This window comes from Euprymna scolopes, chromosome 45 (genome assembly GCF_053919585.1).
Source record: "Euprymna scolopes isolate OS-2025 chromosome 45, ASM5391958v1, whole genome shotgun sequence".
In the NCBI taxonomy this organism is placed as follows: Eukaryota; Metazoa; Mollusca; class Cephalopoda; order Sepiida; family Sepiolidae; genus Euprymna; species Euprymna scolopes.
Genome location: NC_136526.1, coordinates 4,848,497 through 4,862,035, shown reverse-complemented (window position 1 = coordinate 4,862,035; position 13,539 = coordinate 4,848,497). Strand labels below are relative to the sequence as shown.

At 36.7% G+C, this 13,539-nt stretch overlaps 1 protein-coding gene across 2 annotated transcripts in view; it reads right to left on the bottom strand.

Annotated features, from left to right (window-relative positions):
- LOC145269226 (tubulin delta chain-like) overlaps positions 1-13,539 on the bottom strand; it is a 40,873-nt gene that overhangs the window by 26,915 nt on the left and 419 nt on the right. For both annotated transcript variants that reach the window (XM_080124847.1, XM_080124846.1), the window contains exons 2-4: positions 7,965-8,114; positions 7,136-7,370; positions 2,755-3,154 (exon numbers count right to left, since the gene is read on the bottom strand). In XM_080124847.1, coding sequence (XP_079980973.1) covers positions 2,755-3,154; positions 7,136-7,370; positions 7,965-8,110 — 781 coding nt within the window. In that variant the 5' untranslated portion in view covers positions 8,111-8,114. The remainder of the gene's footprint in view (positions 1-2,754; positions 3,155-7,135; positions 7,371-7,964; positions 8,115-13,539) is intronic.

Genomic DNA, 13,539 nt, shown 5'->3' with positions numbered 1-13,539 from the left:
CGCTATCTTCAGACAATGCTCATCTGGAACCGTAGAGATTCAACGTCTCTATCAACTGCACCACGGGGCCCGACGGCCAGAGGAATAATTGGCCAAAACATCATGAAACAACAATTAATAAAGATGAGAATAATAGTCCGCAATAAATAAAATCGATAAATAATACTCATCTCAATAATGAATTCCAATTAAAATAATATATATAACGTATTAGTAATCGGAAAATCCACAAACATGTCGACAAGTTGAAATAAACATTTTGCATTTCAACTTGTAGCAAAAATTTTACAAAATATGTTTCATTCGATTCAGTAAAATTTTGTTTAGTTTTGTTCCATTTTTTTATCATAATTAGGACAACTTAGAAATTGAAATTAATGTTTATTTTATATTCTTATAACGTGAAAGTTAAATATCTTATTTGATTTTTGAAAATTTTTGATCTAATTACTTTGTCAAATTACCCAGAATGCAAGATTTTTACGTTACTGGCATATATACACATATTTTTTTTTTTTAAACATATTTTGTAACATTTTTGCAACAAGTTGAAATGCAAAATGTTTATTTCAACTTGTCGACATGTTTGTGCATTTTCCGACTACTAATACGTTATATATATTATTTTAATTGGAATTCATTATTGAGATGAGTATTATTTATTGATTTTATTTATTGCGGACTATTATTCTCATCTTTATTAAACTTTGAGACCTTATTATGAATTGGCAGGCAAAACAGATCTGCAAGCAGTAAATAATTCTCCCATTAGCAGGCTCTAGTAGCACTTTAAATTAAGGAAAAACATTCGATCAACATCTCCGAAGGGAGGGTCCAAAAAACATGTAAAGTACGGTCGTTGTTATTAGCTGAAAATAATATTTCAGAATTACATGATAATATATAAAATCATGGGAGCAAATGCATAGCAGGTAATATTCAGCTAACAAACCTAACTTCTGGCGTGGCTGCTACCGGAAGCGGTGACAAGGCAAATCAGTTCCTTCACTCTTATTGTTCTTCAGTATTTCTATTGTGAAGCGATTTATTGAAATCTATCTATAGATATAAAAGCGAAAATGTATGTATGTGTGTTCGCTTTTTCTGTGTGTCTACAAAAGGCTTCTTTCAGAGAAGCGGTCGGTCGGTTCATAACTTTTTAAAACTTTTTATATCACATACAAATCGTAATATCTCACACTTAACAACGAAGCTCGCCTGTCTATTTAATTTGCTCGATTTCGGGAAGATAAATATTCAATATTTGTCGCTCGCCGCATGTGGGTTAGTCTTTTTCCTATAAAATCTTGGGGGTGGGGAAAAAAGCGTTCAGCAGTAAATGAATACTATCCCGCACTCAAACTTGACCTAATTAACTCATTAAAACGGGCACCTGCTAAATCCAACTAATTAAATAAATTCAAACGTGTTTCCGTTAGTATCTCGCGGTTGGGCAATGGTTAACATCGCACTTTTTTTTTTTTTGCACACTTTAATTTACAACTTTGCCTCAAGGGTTTGGGTTCGATCCTCATACTTACTTTTTTTCTTTTAAACCCCGGGCAACGCCGGGTACCCCTCAATAGTATATCTATAAAAGTGAACGTGTCTGTGTATCTGTGTGTCTGTATGTCTGTCTGTGTACATTTCCCTATGCAATAACTCTGTCAATTTTTAGTCTACAGACTCAAAATTTGATATACAGATTTGGGAAAATCTTTGTGATCCATTTTCGGCCAGAAATTTGGCTGTCAAGAGGTCAAAGTTCAACGATTTGACCTTTGAGAACTCTACCAAACTCCTCCATCAATTTTGGGTCTACGCACTTGAAATTTTAGATATAGGTTCCTTGGACATGAATCTAACTTAATAACTTGATTTGAGCCCAAAACAATGAATGTTCAGAGATCATAATAAGGGTCAAAGTTAAAAAAAAAATGGGCTACCAATATATAAATGTATGTATGTTTGCATGTCTGCCTAAAACTTTCAACAGAGGCACCGAATTATCACAAGATCAGTATCGTTTTGAAGCTCGACCCTTCAGATGACATGACAAATACCGAAAAATTGGCTAAAAACATTAATTTCTTCACCCTCAACTGGGCACTTTTCTACAGAGAGAAGGTCGCTTTTTTCACCGATAATTTCTGAAAGACTCCCTTCTTTCCGATTGTCTAACCTTAATTTAAACCTATGTCACTTCCGATTTGGCAATGGTCGTAACAGCAAAGACGTCACATTTTTTTCCATTCTTTTCTTCCTTCCTACTACCACTTTTTTTTTTTGCGCTTAACACACACCTCCAAACATGCGGGCAACGCCGGGCACCCATGCTAGTTCATAATATTCCCAAAAATTGTTTAAAAAGATTTTTTTAAATGTTTTCAATAATTCTTTTTAAAAGAAAAAAAAAGAGCTCAAAAAGTGTTTTCAATATTTCTTAAAAAAAAAAAAAAAAAAATAATTTCAATAATTCTTAATTAAAATAAGACTAAAAAAACTTTTCAATGATTATTAAAAAAAAAAAAAAGAACGATCAGAAAAAAGAAAGAGGTAAATGCACAAGGGAGATAAGCGTAAGAAAAAAGTTGAAGGAACTGATTTGCTTTGTCATTGCTTCCGGTAGCAGCCATGACAGAAGTTAGGAAGTACATTAGTTGACTATAACCGAAATCTAAAGAATTCTCTGGGAAATTAGATGTCAGAGTATTGTTGAACTGATCAAAATATTAAAAAAAAAAATAAACTCACTAAAACAATTCCGGATAGGTTGACTTGTTAGAGCCTTGTTCGCTGGCTGCAAAAAGCTGGCTAACGTATTCGCAATTACTTTGTTCAAATCCGTAAACGCCACTTGTTTAATGTGCAATCTTCGTGAACAAATTTCCTGCAGGCTGTCGTTATTCATAACAAGAAGAGCATCCGACACCCGATTGAGGTGCGACATGGTTAGTAAGGCGTTATAATTCTGAACTATGACTTCTCCTGTCCAATAAGGCCAAACGACTTGGTTTAGAATAAAGGCATTCGGGTGGTCATCGCGAATGCAACCAGTAAGATAGGAACCTAACCCTGAGCCTGTACCCCCAGCAGCACTCATCGGAATGAGGAAGCCTCCAAGATGGTCGCATTTCTCAGCTTCTTTCTGAATCTGAAACAAAAAACAAAAGATGTAATCAGTCCACAATTATTTTTTTCATTTTGTCAGTTTTGTCTTGGTTACCATCTTTGCTTTTCAATTTATAAACATTATTTTTCAATTTTAGGAATTACATTGTTTTATAAATGTCACAATATTGACGGGTTAAAAAAAAACAGAACAAACATCAGAAAAGGGTTGATATGCTGCTAAAATTCAAACAAATATAAAGAAAGAAAAAAGGCACTGTTAATCATTTTTTTTTTTTTGGAGATGAAATTTTGGCACGAGTGTTGCAATATTTTTTATATTTAACGGGGTAGGTATTTATTTGCTTCTCCTCGTAAGCAAAATGTGACACAAGGTTGGTTTTTATGTGAAGTGAAGGGGGGGGGAGGTGAAGAGGAAGGGAATGGTCTATATAGGGTTGCCCCTACATAGACCAACAACCAATTGCAGAATCTGCGAGAACAGATACTACACTTTGATCTCAGCCAAAAGGCCGAGGAGGGGGCAGTATTTAACAGGGTAGGTATTTATTTGCTTTCCCACGTAAGCAAAATATGACACAAGGTCGTTTTTATGTGAGGTGAAGAGGGAGGGGAGGGGAAGGGGATGGTACATATAGGGTCGGCCCTACATGTACCAACAACCAATTGCCACAAGGGCAATGGTCACAAAGTGCAGCATCTGCTGGAACAGATACTACACTTTGCTTCCAGCAAATGTACCAGGTTGAACAGAATTAAAAATGAACCAAAAGGAATTCCCCATTATATAAAAAATGGGGGGGGGGCGGGTTGCTATATTTTTGGCTCATAATGGGTTATGGTCCCTCACAGTTTGGAGATTCTACTCATAAACGTTGCTGCTGCGAAGTGACGAATCAAATTAATCCACGTTCTGCTAGCAACCAATCAGAAACCAGAATTGCTCCAGAAAAATTAAACCTTTTCAGCAACCTTGCTTATGTGTTTTCTTCGTGTCAACACGAGAAGGATCTTTTGCTCTTTGGCTGCAAAATTATAAAGCCCGGAACCTGTACAGAACAACTGTCTACTGAGAACTGACTTCCTCATCTTGGTTGTTATCGTCACAACGTTTCGGCCGTTTTACCCTCCGACCTTCGTCAGGTGTTTTGTATCGAACTGGGGAACCGTTTGTTAAGAGTCTCGAACCCAACCCTTTATTATTATTACGGGGGGTACCGTGTTCGGACTCCAGCTAGGCTTTGGGACATAGTTGCTGATTCTCTGTTTTGAATGTTACTAGTGACATATGGCCGAGTGGTCCTAGACGTTGTATCAAAGTTTACAGTTACCCAAAAGGTGCTGAATTCAATCCTGAACGAAGGCAGTGAAAAGTAATATTCAAAACAGAGAATCAGCAACTATGTCCCAGAGCCTAGCTGGAGTCCGAACACGATATCCCCGTAATAACCATAATAAAGGGTAGGGTTCGAGACTCCTAACAAACGGTTCCCCAGTTCGATACAAAACACCTCACGAAGGCCGGAGGGCAAAACGTCCGAAACGTTGTGACGATAACAACCAAGATGAGGAAGTCAATCCGACAATCTCAATCAATGAAAACACCTCATCTCAAAAATACAGACAATTACTGTCTACTGAGAACTCGTCACCTCCAGGACTTGTATATAAAAACTAACCATCGGAAACTTTTCTGAAACTAAACATGGCTTTCCAAGTCAAGAGGTATCAGACAGAAGATCTCTATGTAAATATGCCCTCATATTTGTAGAAAGTTTTAAATGTTTGGCATGTTTCTATGGTACAGAGGATGACAAACATGTTTTCAAATCATCTTTCCCTGAGAATAACTGGCAAAATTCTAGCACATAATTTTTTTCATGTCAACACGAGAAAGATCTTTTGCTCTGTGGCTACAAAAAATATAAAGTCCGGAATCTATATAGAACAGCTGCCCACTGAGAATTCTTCATCTCCAGGACTTGTATAGAATAACTACTAGTGTTGGTACGAGTAGGGTAAAGGTAAGGGTTAGGGTTAAAGAAAGTACTTTCAAAACGTGTCTCCATTAACAACGTTTTTAAAAATGAACTTCTAAACAGAGAAGATGCAAGCTAAATGTTGATTTAATTATACTTCATATATATATATATATATATATATATATATACTAGCAAAAGTACCCGCCGTTGACTGGGTTCAAAAACAGCCTACAGAAAATGGACTCTGATTTATTAAAGTACGAAAGGTTATGAAAAGGAAGGGTTGTAAAGAGATAGCTTCGAATTTGGGGGTATCAAAACCAAAGCAAAATATGATGAAAGTAAAAATAAAATAGATAAACCCCATAATTTATTATACCATACCTGTTCACACTGGAACACTTATCACAATATTCTGTGGATCTATATTAAAAAACCTTGTTAAACTTTGTGACATATTTCCATTCTATGGAGGTCAGGCACGAACGAACACCCCATAATTTTATTATACAATATTTCTTCAAACTGAAACATAATTATCAAAGTATACTTACGCAGATAGATATGAAAATTCTTTTTTAAAGTTTGTGCCTATTTCCATTCTCTGGAGGCCAGGCGCAAACGCAGACCCCACAATTTTATTATACCATCCCTATTTGAATTAAAATATACTTATCAAAGTATTATTATGTACATCTATATCAAAAACACTTGTAAACGTTTTTTTTAATTTTTAAATTTAAATTTTCTATTTCCATACTTTGTGGACCAGGCGCGAACGCAGACCCCACAATTTTAATGAACCACCGTTCTGCCAGATCAAACATACCCATTCCTGTGTCTCGATACATCTTCTATCATTATATGTAATCAGTTTTTTTAAAATAGTCAACCATATAGGAGCCTATTCATGACCAGGTATTTATTTGCTCCCTCACCGAGCAAATTAGGCACAAGGCCGATTTTTAATGTGAGGAGTGAAGGGGAAATGGGGACCAACTCCCCGGGGAGTAGGGGAGCTGGATAGTAACAATTGGTATGAAGGGTTGCCCCTACATTGACCAAGGTCTTATATGTGGGGTTTCCCCCACATATGGTCTTTGCTTGCAGTATCTGTCGGAATAGATACTACACTTTGATCTTGGCCCGAAGGTGGTATTTATTTGCTCCCCCACCAAGCAAATTAGGCACAAGGCCGATTTTTAAAGTGAGGAGTGAAGGGGAAATGGGGGACCAACTCTACTACACTTTGATCTTGGCCCGAAGGCCATGTCACGTTCGTGACCGGACACACACACACACACACACACACACACACAGACATTCAGCTTTATCTATATATCTATAAAAGTGAACGTGTCTGTCTGTCTGTCTGTCTGTGTGTCTGTCTGTCTGTGTACATTTCCCTACGCAATAACTCTGTCAATTTTTAGTCTATAGACTCGAAATTTGAAATACCGGGTACTGAGATTTGGGAAAATCGATGTGACGGGTGTCAGCCAGAAATTTGGCTGTTAAGGGGTCAAATTTCAACGATTTGACCTTTAAGAACTCTACCAAACTCCTCCGACAATTTTGGGTCTACACCTTTGAAATTTTAGATATAGGTTCCTTGAACCTGGATCTAACTTAATAAAGTGATTTGAGCCCGAAACTATAAATTTTAAGGGGTCATAATAGGGGTCAAAGTTTTAAAAAATTAACCATTTTTTTTGTTTTTTTGCTTTTTTTTGCACAGCATACACCTCCAAACACCCGAGCAACGCCGGGCACCCCTGCTAGTATTATATATAGCAGGAAATTCCACAGGGGACTCATTCATATTTAATATATTGATGTTGGGCATTTTGTGGATGTTTAATATAAATGGATATTATCATGGCTGCAAAAGTATTTATCTAACATATCAGGGACACCCGACATAGCTCGGTCGTAAAATATGTTTGAGTATGATGTTTTAATTCTTGCATATTTCGTATAGGGTAGCCCCCTCCTATTGCACAACGTTTCCAACAACTCACCATGTCCATGACATCATTCCGAACCTGCGGACCATAAAAACAAAATCCGTTTGCCCAGTTGTTTCCTGACCCTCGTTTTCGGTAAAACTGCTGACCGGCAGGATAGCGCCATTGGCCACTACGCTTTGCGAGTTGGCAGGTCTGAGCAATGACCTTCGGTTCCATATCGATCATCACAGACCTGGCCTCTAATATTTCATCTTCGGAATTTCGGGCAGGCATTTTTGAAAAAAATCTAAAAAAAAAAAATAAAATAAAATAAAATAAATAAATAAAAAAATATAGGTTTTGTTCGTCCCTCTCGAAAATACAGTGTTTATTCTTTCGGATCAGTAGCTGTATGGCAAGATGGTGCTGGCAAGACTTAAGAGTAGATGGAGTAAGTTCAGAGATGTTTGGTCATTACTAACTAGCAGAGTGTTACCACTGTCAGCAATGCATGGAAGTGAAACCTAGCAAGTCAGGATTTTTTTTTTTAATGGAAATCTCAAAGCATGAAGCCATTTGATGTAAGAATCTAATAATAATATTCTATATAATAATAATAATAATAACTAGCGGGACCTGTGGAAATTCCACAGGAGACTCATTCATATGTAATATATTGATGTTGGCATTCTGTAGATGTTCAGTGTAAATGGAGTCGCTCTGATATTATTGTAGCTCTTTTGTTAAACCTGCAAAAGTATTTACCTAAGCTAACATGAACGCCCGGCAAAGGCCAGTCGTAAAGTATGCTTAAATTAGTAGAATGGGGACAAAAATGGATGGTCACCTTCAATGCTGCCAAGACTAAACTTGTTTCCTTCAATAATTACAAGAAACAAACCTTTCCGTGGATTCTTCAACATATGCATCATTTATTTGGGTTGTGACCTGCGTCTTCTTGGAGTGGATGTCCTGCAGAATGGTCGAATAAAACTGCCCACCAATCTGGTTGCCGCACTGGCCTAATTGAACTGTTATTATGGACATCTTCCTGTGAATTGCGAAAAATATTGGAAACAAATTTGAAAGAAACATTTGTCTAAAAATTCGAGAGGACATAATTAAGTTGTTAAGGGAGAAAAAATATTTATTTATTTTGTTCCGGAAGGAGAAATCCAAGCATATAAGTTGAGAAAACCTAACCAGAGTATATGCTATTCGGATGGTCAAATAAGTCTGGCTCTTGCACTCGCCTAACTGGATACTTATTAAGGTATTGTGAAAAAATATTGAAAACAAATTTGAAAAGACATTTGTATGGATGCACAAAATTTTTAAATAGTAGTGTGCAGCAGGACTCTACATTACGAGTGAAACAGTCGCACTTGAAAGTTATTTTTCATATTGGCCAGAAATAATGAAACGCTCATCTTTTGGCGATTGTGTTTCTTTCACTGACAATATCTTTTCAACTTTTTTTTTTTATAAAACGAATAAAATTAAATTATTTAAAGAATAACAGTTTAATAGAACAGTATACTCTTTTTTTTTATAACGAAGGATGTTTAAAAAAATATCTGAAGAAATTAGAATGTTTATACCTTTTTTTTTTTTTACATGGAGGTCACCACTTATCAAGACCCAGAAGCCACTCGGAGATAAGGGTTATTGTGTGTACAGTAATCAATGGGATAGTGTTGCAGTATTCTTTAGCATTGGAGATTTGATAAAGTGTCATTACTTAAGGGGGCGGTTCATCAGGAATTTGTTTGTGTTGGACTTGAAGACATCCAAGTTGAAATTGGGAGGGAAACAGGCAAGCGGCAGGGAGTTCCACAGGCGTGCAGTTCTAAGAAAGAAGGTTTGTTCATGGAATCTACGTTTTGATTTAGGCACAGATAAAGAGTGGGGAAAATTATTGACAGTGGTTTCAGCTAGTCGGGTGTTTTTCGTGAAAGATTGTCGAGAGGGGACCAGAGAATGGAGCTCAGACGAGCACTTGCTATGGAAATAACGATAAAACAGAGATAGGCTCGCAACGTCTCTTCTGTGGGAGAGAGGTTGCAGGGTAGAGAAAAGGGCATCCCCCACTAAGCCACAAAGTCTATTTTGTACTCTGTCAAGGCAGGATAGGCTGTTTTTAGCAGCTCCTGCTCAGATGTGGCAGTATTACTCCATCCTTGGACGTACTTGGCTTTTATATAGATAGAGAATTGCATCAGTAGTGAGATATCTTCTGGAGCGGTAGAAGGATCCCACCATTTTCCCAGCGATCTTGGCCACAGACTTGATGTATGTGTTCCATTTCAGATCAAGAGTAAAGGTCAAACCCAGAAGCTTATCAAAACATGGGGTCTCCCTAGACGAGAGCTATCCATTTCAATTGATACCCGATGGGGATCAGAGCGTTTATGATGTAAAGATAGCTTAGTCTTAGATGCATTAAAGGTAACCAGCCACCTCTTCCCCCACTGTACCACGCGCTCAAGATCTGAGGAGAGAGAATCAGAGAGAACATTGTCATTTACGGCCTTTGATGTATTGCCATAGATAGTCGTGTCATCAGCATAGATGTCAACGATTGATTTTAGTATGTGTTGTATATTTAGAATTACATTTATTAAGAAAACACAGAAAAAAAACTTTATTATGTACATAATCGTCACAGAACAAAGATGTCATATTCCAAAAATCATGTGGGTTTGGCTAGTAACTTTTCTATTTGGCTAGTAAACGAAAATATTTAGTTGTCAAAGGTCAACTAAAGATAATTTTGTCCGTAGAGTCCGGTTTAGGGAAAAAAATATTAGGTTGATCAAAAAATTTAATAATTTTTTTTTTTTTTTTTGCAGGAAGAAGAAACCCAAACATAGAAGTTTAGAAACGTAACCGATATATATGCTTGATTCGGAAATTTGGAGAATGTTTGTGATTTTTCTGGTTGTCAAACAGCAATCTTGTTCAACTACGGCTTTCACTTGGTCACTGTCGATCATATTTGGCCAGGCACAGCAAGGAGCATCTCTCTCTTTGAAAAATTTTCCTTTCTGTGCCACCACGACGCGAGCACCCTCGACAAACCCGACAGGCTGCTAAATCCCACCCCCACACTGTAGAGATCCCTAGATGTAAAAGATCTTTTTACTCCAATAGTTTCTTCCCCAGAACCGCTAGACTCTGGAATTCCATTCCAGGTCCCTGCTTCCCCAACAGTACTGACGTGCAGAAGTTCAAGTGTAACGTGAACCGACATCTTGCTGCCCAAATCCCTACATAGTACCCCAGTAGTTGTTGCCCCTGATAGTAGCCCCCTACACCAAAGTGGCAATTTGCCTTGTTTGGGGTGAAAATGTAATAAAACAAAAATTGCCCGAGACAAATTATCTTAAGAGTAGAATCGGAACAAATACTACACTTTGATCCCGGTCCGAATCTCAAAAACCTTTTTTCTACACTGTTTTTTTTTTGTTTTGTTTTGTTTACTTGCCTCCCCACGAAGGCAGAGTCAGACACAAGGTCGGTTTTTAATGTGTGGAAACCAGCTCCTCAAAAAGGGGCACTCTGGTCAGTAACAAAAATGAAAAAAATGCATCAGCCATGAAGGAGTGCTTCTCCACTAGCCAAGACCAAAAAAAAAAGCGAAGTGCAACATCAAAACAGGAACTACACTTTGAGATATAAAATCTTTTATTCAAGTTAAAAATATAATATACATTCAACGCGAACAAAAAATTTAGACACAAGGCCGACTCCAAAGCGGGAGAAAATGGGGGTCGTTGGCCATGTAATAAAAAAATGTAATAAAATGTAATGTAATAAAAAAAAAAAAAATAGCATGGCATGTTTTTATGCGGGTTTCTGTAGGTTTTTGCTTTTCTCTGGTCCTGAAACTGAGTTTTTGCATTAAATAATCCAAAGCAATAGATATGCTTTAGAATAGGCAAACCCAAAATGTACACAAATTTATATAATCATTCACCACAATGAGTTGTCTTTTTTAATGTGAAATTGCTAAAAACCGAAATTGAGCTGAAAGAGAATACTACCCCAACCCTCTAGGTTTACCGTCCATTTCCCTCCTAATTTATATGACGTTCTAAAATTAGTTGGTATATTTGGTAGTTCGTACGATGACGTGCCTTGGCAAAAGATATTGTCTTGTAACCTGAGGCATGATTACTTTTATTGGTTCCAACAACACCATATTTCTAGCATAAATGTTATTGGTTACGTCATCAGAAGAGTCCATTACAATGCAAAAGTAGTTGCTTCAAGTCGCTGAGGTAGCTCATCATCTCTAGGTATCGAAAACGGTATGTAGTTTTTTTGTTATTTTTTTTTCTTTTCTGGGTACTTTAGCAAAATTTTACCTAGATCCTCATGATTTGCTGTCAATTATGGCTCGGGCTCGACCGGCAATCACCGGATTAAGCCGAGCTAACCATTTCTGTCGCAGAGAAATAGTTTTCATGACATTCATTTAAGAATTCAGGTGATAAGTCATCTCCCTCTCAGTACAGACCAATAAGTCTCCTGTGTGTTATGAGTAAGTTGCTGGAATCCATATTAAATAGAGAAATAGTCAACCACCTCAGCAGAAACAGCCTATCCTGCCTTGACAAAGTACAAAATAAATCAAAACGCGGATTCCATGAACAAAGCTTCTTTCTTAGAACTGCACGCCTGTGGAACTCTGTTCCATCTGCCTGCTTCCCTCCGGACTACAACTTGGATGTCTTCAAGTCCAATATTAACAAATTCCTAATGAACCGCCCCCTTAATTAACACTTCATCAAATCTCCACACTAACGTAATGTACTTGCAATAACCCTTATCCCTGAGTGGCTTCCGGGCCTTGGTAAGTGGTGATCACTGTGTAAAAAAAAAAAAAAAAAAAAAAAAAATGACACAAAGAAATTACTTTTTCAAAAAGTGGATGATCACTTTTCCATGTGAATTTAACTTAAAATGAACACCCACTTTCTGGCCGCCTAGTGAGGGGGCATTTTTTGTTTGTTCATTGGCTAAAACGTTTTTTGTTCTTTGCTTTCTTCTTTCAATAAAGACACGAGGAAATTGAAAAATAAAGAAAAATCTATATACAAATGTAATTCCTTATGTTATCAGTGGTGACCATTTCTATACACGCAATAGCATGCATATTTTTGCCGCAAACAAGAAGTTTTCCAGATATTTAGCCATGTAATTCTTTGTTATCAGTGGTGGATATTTCTATGCATGTTTGCGCATACAGAAATGGCCACCACGGATAACATAAAGAATTACATGGCTTAATATCTGGAAAACTACTTGTTTTTCATCTAATTTTAAATTTTCGCCGAAGATTACTACACTATGTGTGAAGGCAGTTTGTTACGCGAGTACACATTTAACAGCCTTCATTTATACTACTGCACGCACACACGTAGCGTAAATGAAAGCTGTGAAATGACGGAAAATAGTCCCAGGGTTCAGGGGTCAACACCATGCGAACGGTAAATTTGCAACGGAAACGGTTATCGTATTCTTTTAAAGCACACCAAAATCTACAAAAAAATATATATTTGGAACTTGTACAGTTTAATCAAGACATAAAAAAAAAATGAAAATATCGAAGAAAAAAAAAAAAAAAGGTTATACTGTACGTATCCGTTATGGAATGAAGTTCTCCGGAAAAAAAAAATTCACTTAATTTCATCAAGTATTTATTTTATTTTTATTTATTTTTTTTTTTTATAACGAAAAAACAATTTGTTATGATGCCGAGCAAAAGGTTTGATTTTAGGAAGAAAACCAAGTATTAAAAATGGGGAGGGAGTGTCGACGCTTTAAACTGAGTTATCTCACCGTGGCGTGTTCAAAAAATTCGAAGATCGCTACCTTCAACGTGCTGTTATAAAAACGTGTTTTTCCGCTGTAAACAAAAAAAATAAAATTAAAAAAAAAAAAAAAAACTACTCGATCAAATTAAGTGAAGTTTTTTTTTTTTTTTTCGGAGCAGGCAGTCCATAACGAATACGTATAATATAACCTTTTTTTCGGTATTTTCATTTTTTAATGTCTTGATTACACTGTACGGTAAGTTTTGAGAGGTCCACCTCAACAATTTCCTTTTAAATGACGACTTTTACCGGTTTTCGACTATGCTGAATACGGAAATCGCATTGAAATTTTGCAGAAATAAGTAGTTATCGAGATATAAAAAGTTGTATTATGCATTGTAATCTTTGGCGTCCATCTTTTACGCGCGTGCGCGCACCATAAACAAATCTTCTCATCTACGACTGACATTGCCCGCGCGTAAAAAAAAGATGGCCGCCAAAAAATACAATGCATAATACAACTTTTTAATCTCGATAACTAATTATTTCTGCAAAATTTCAATGCAATTTTCGTATTCAGCATAGTCGAAAACCTCTAAAAGTTGTCATTTAAAAGAAAATTGTGGAGGTGGCTCCCTCCGACTCTGACGACAG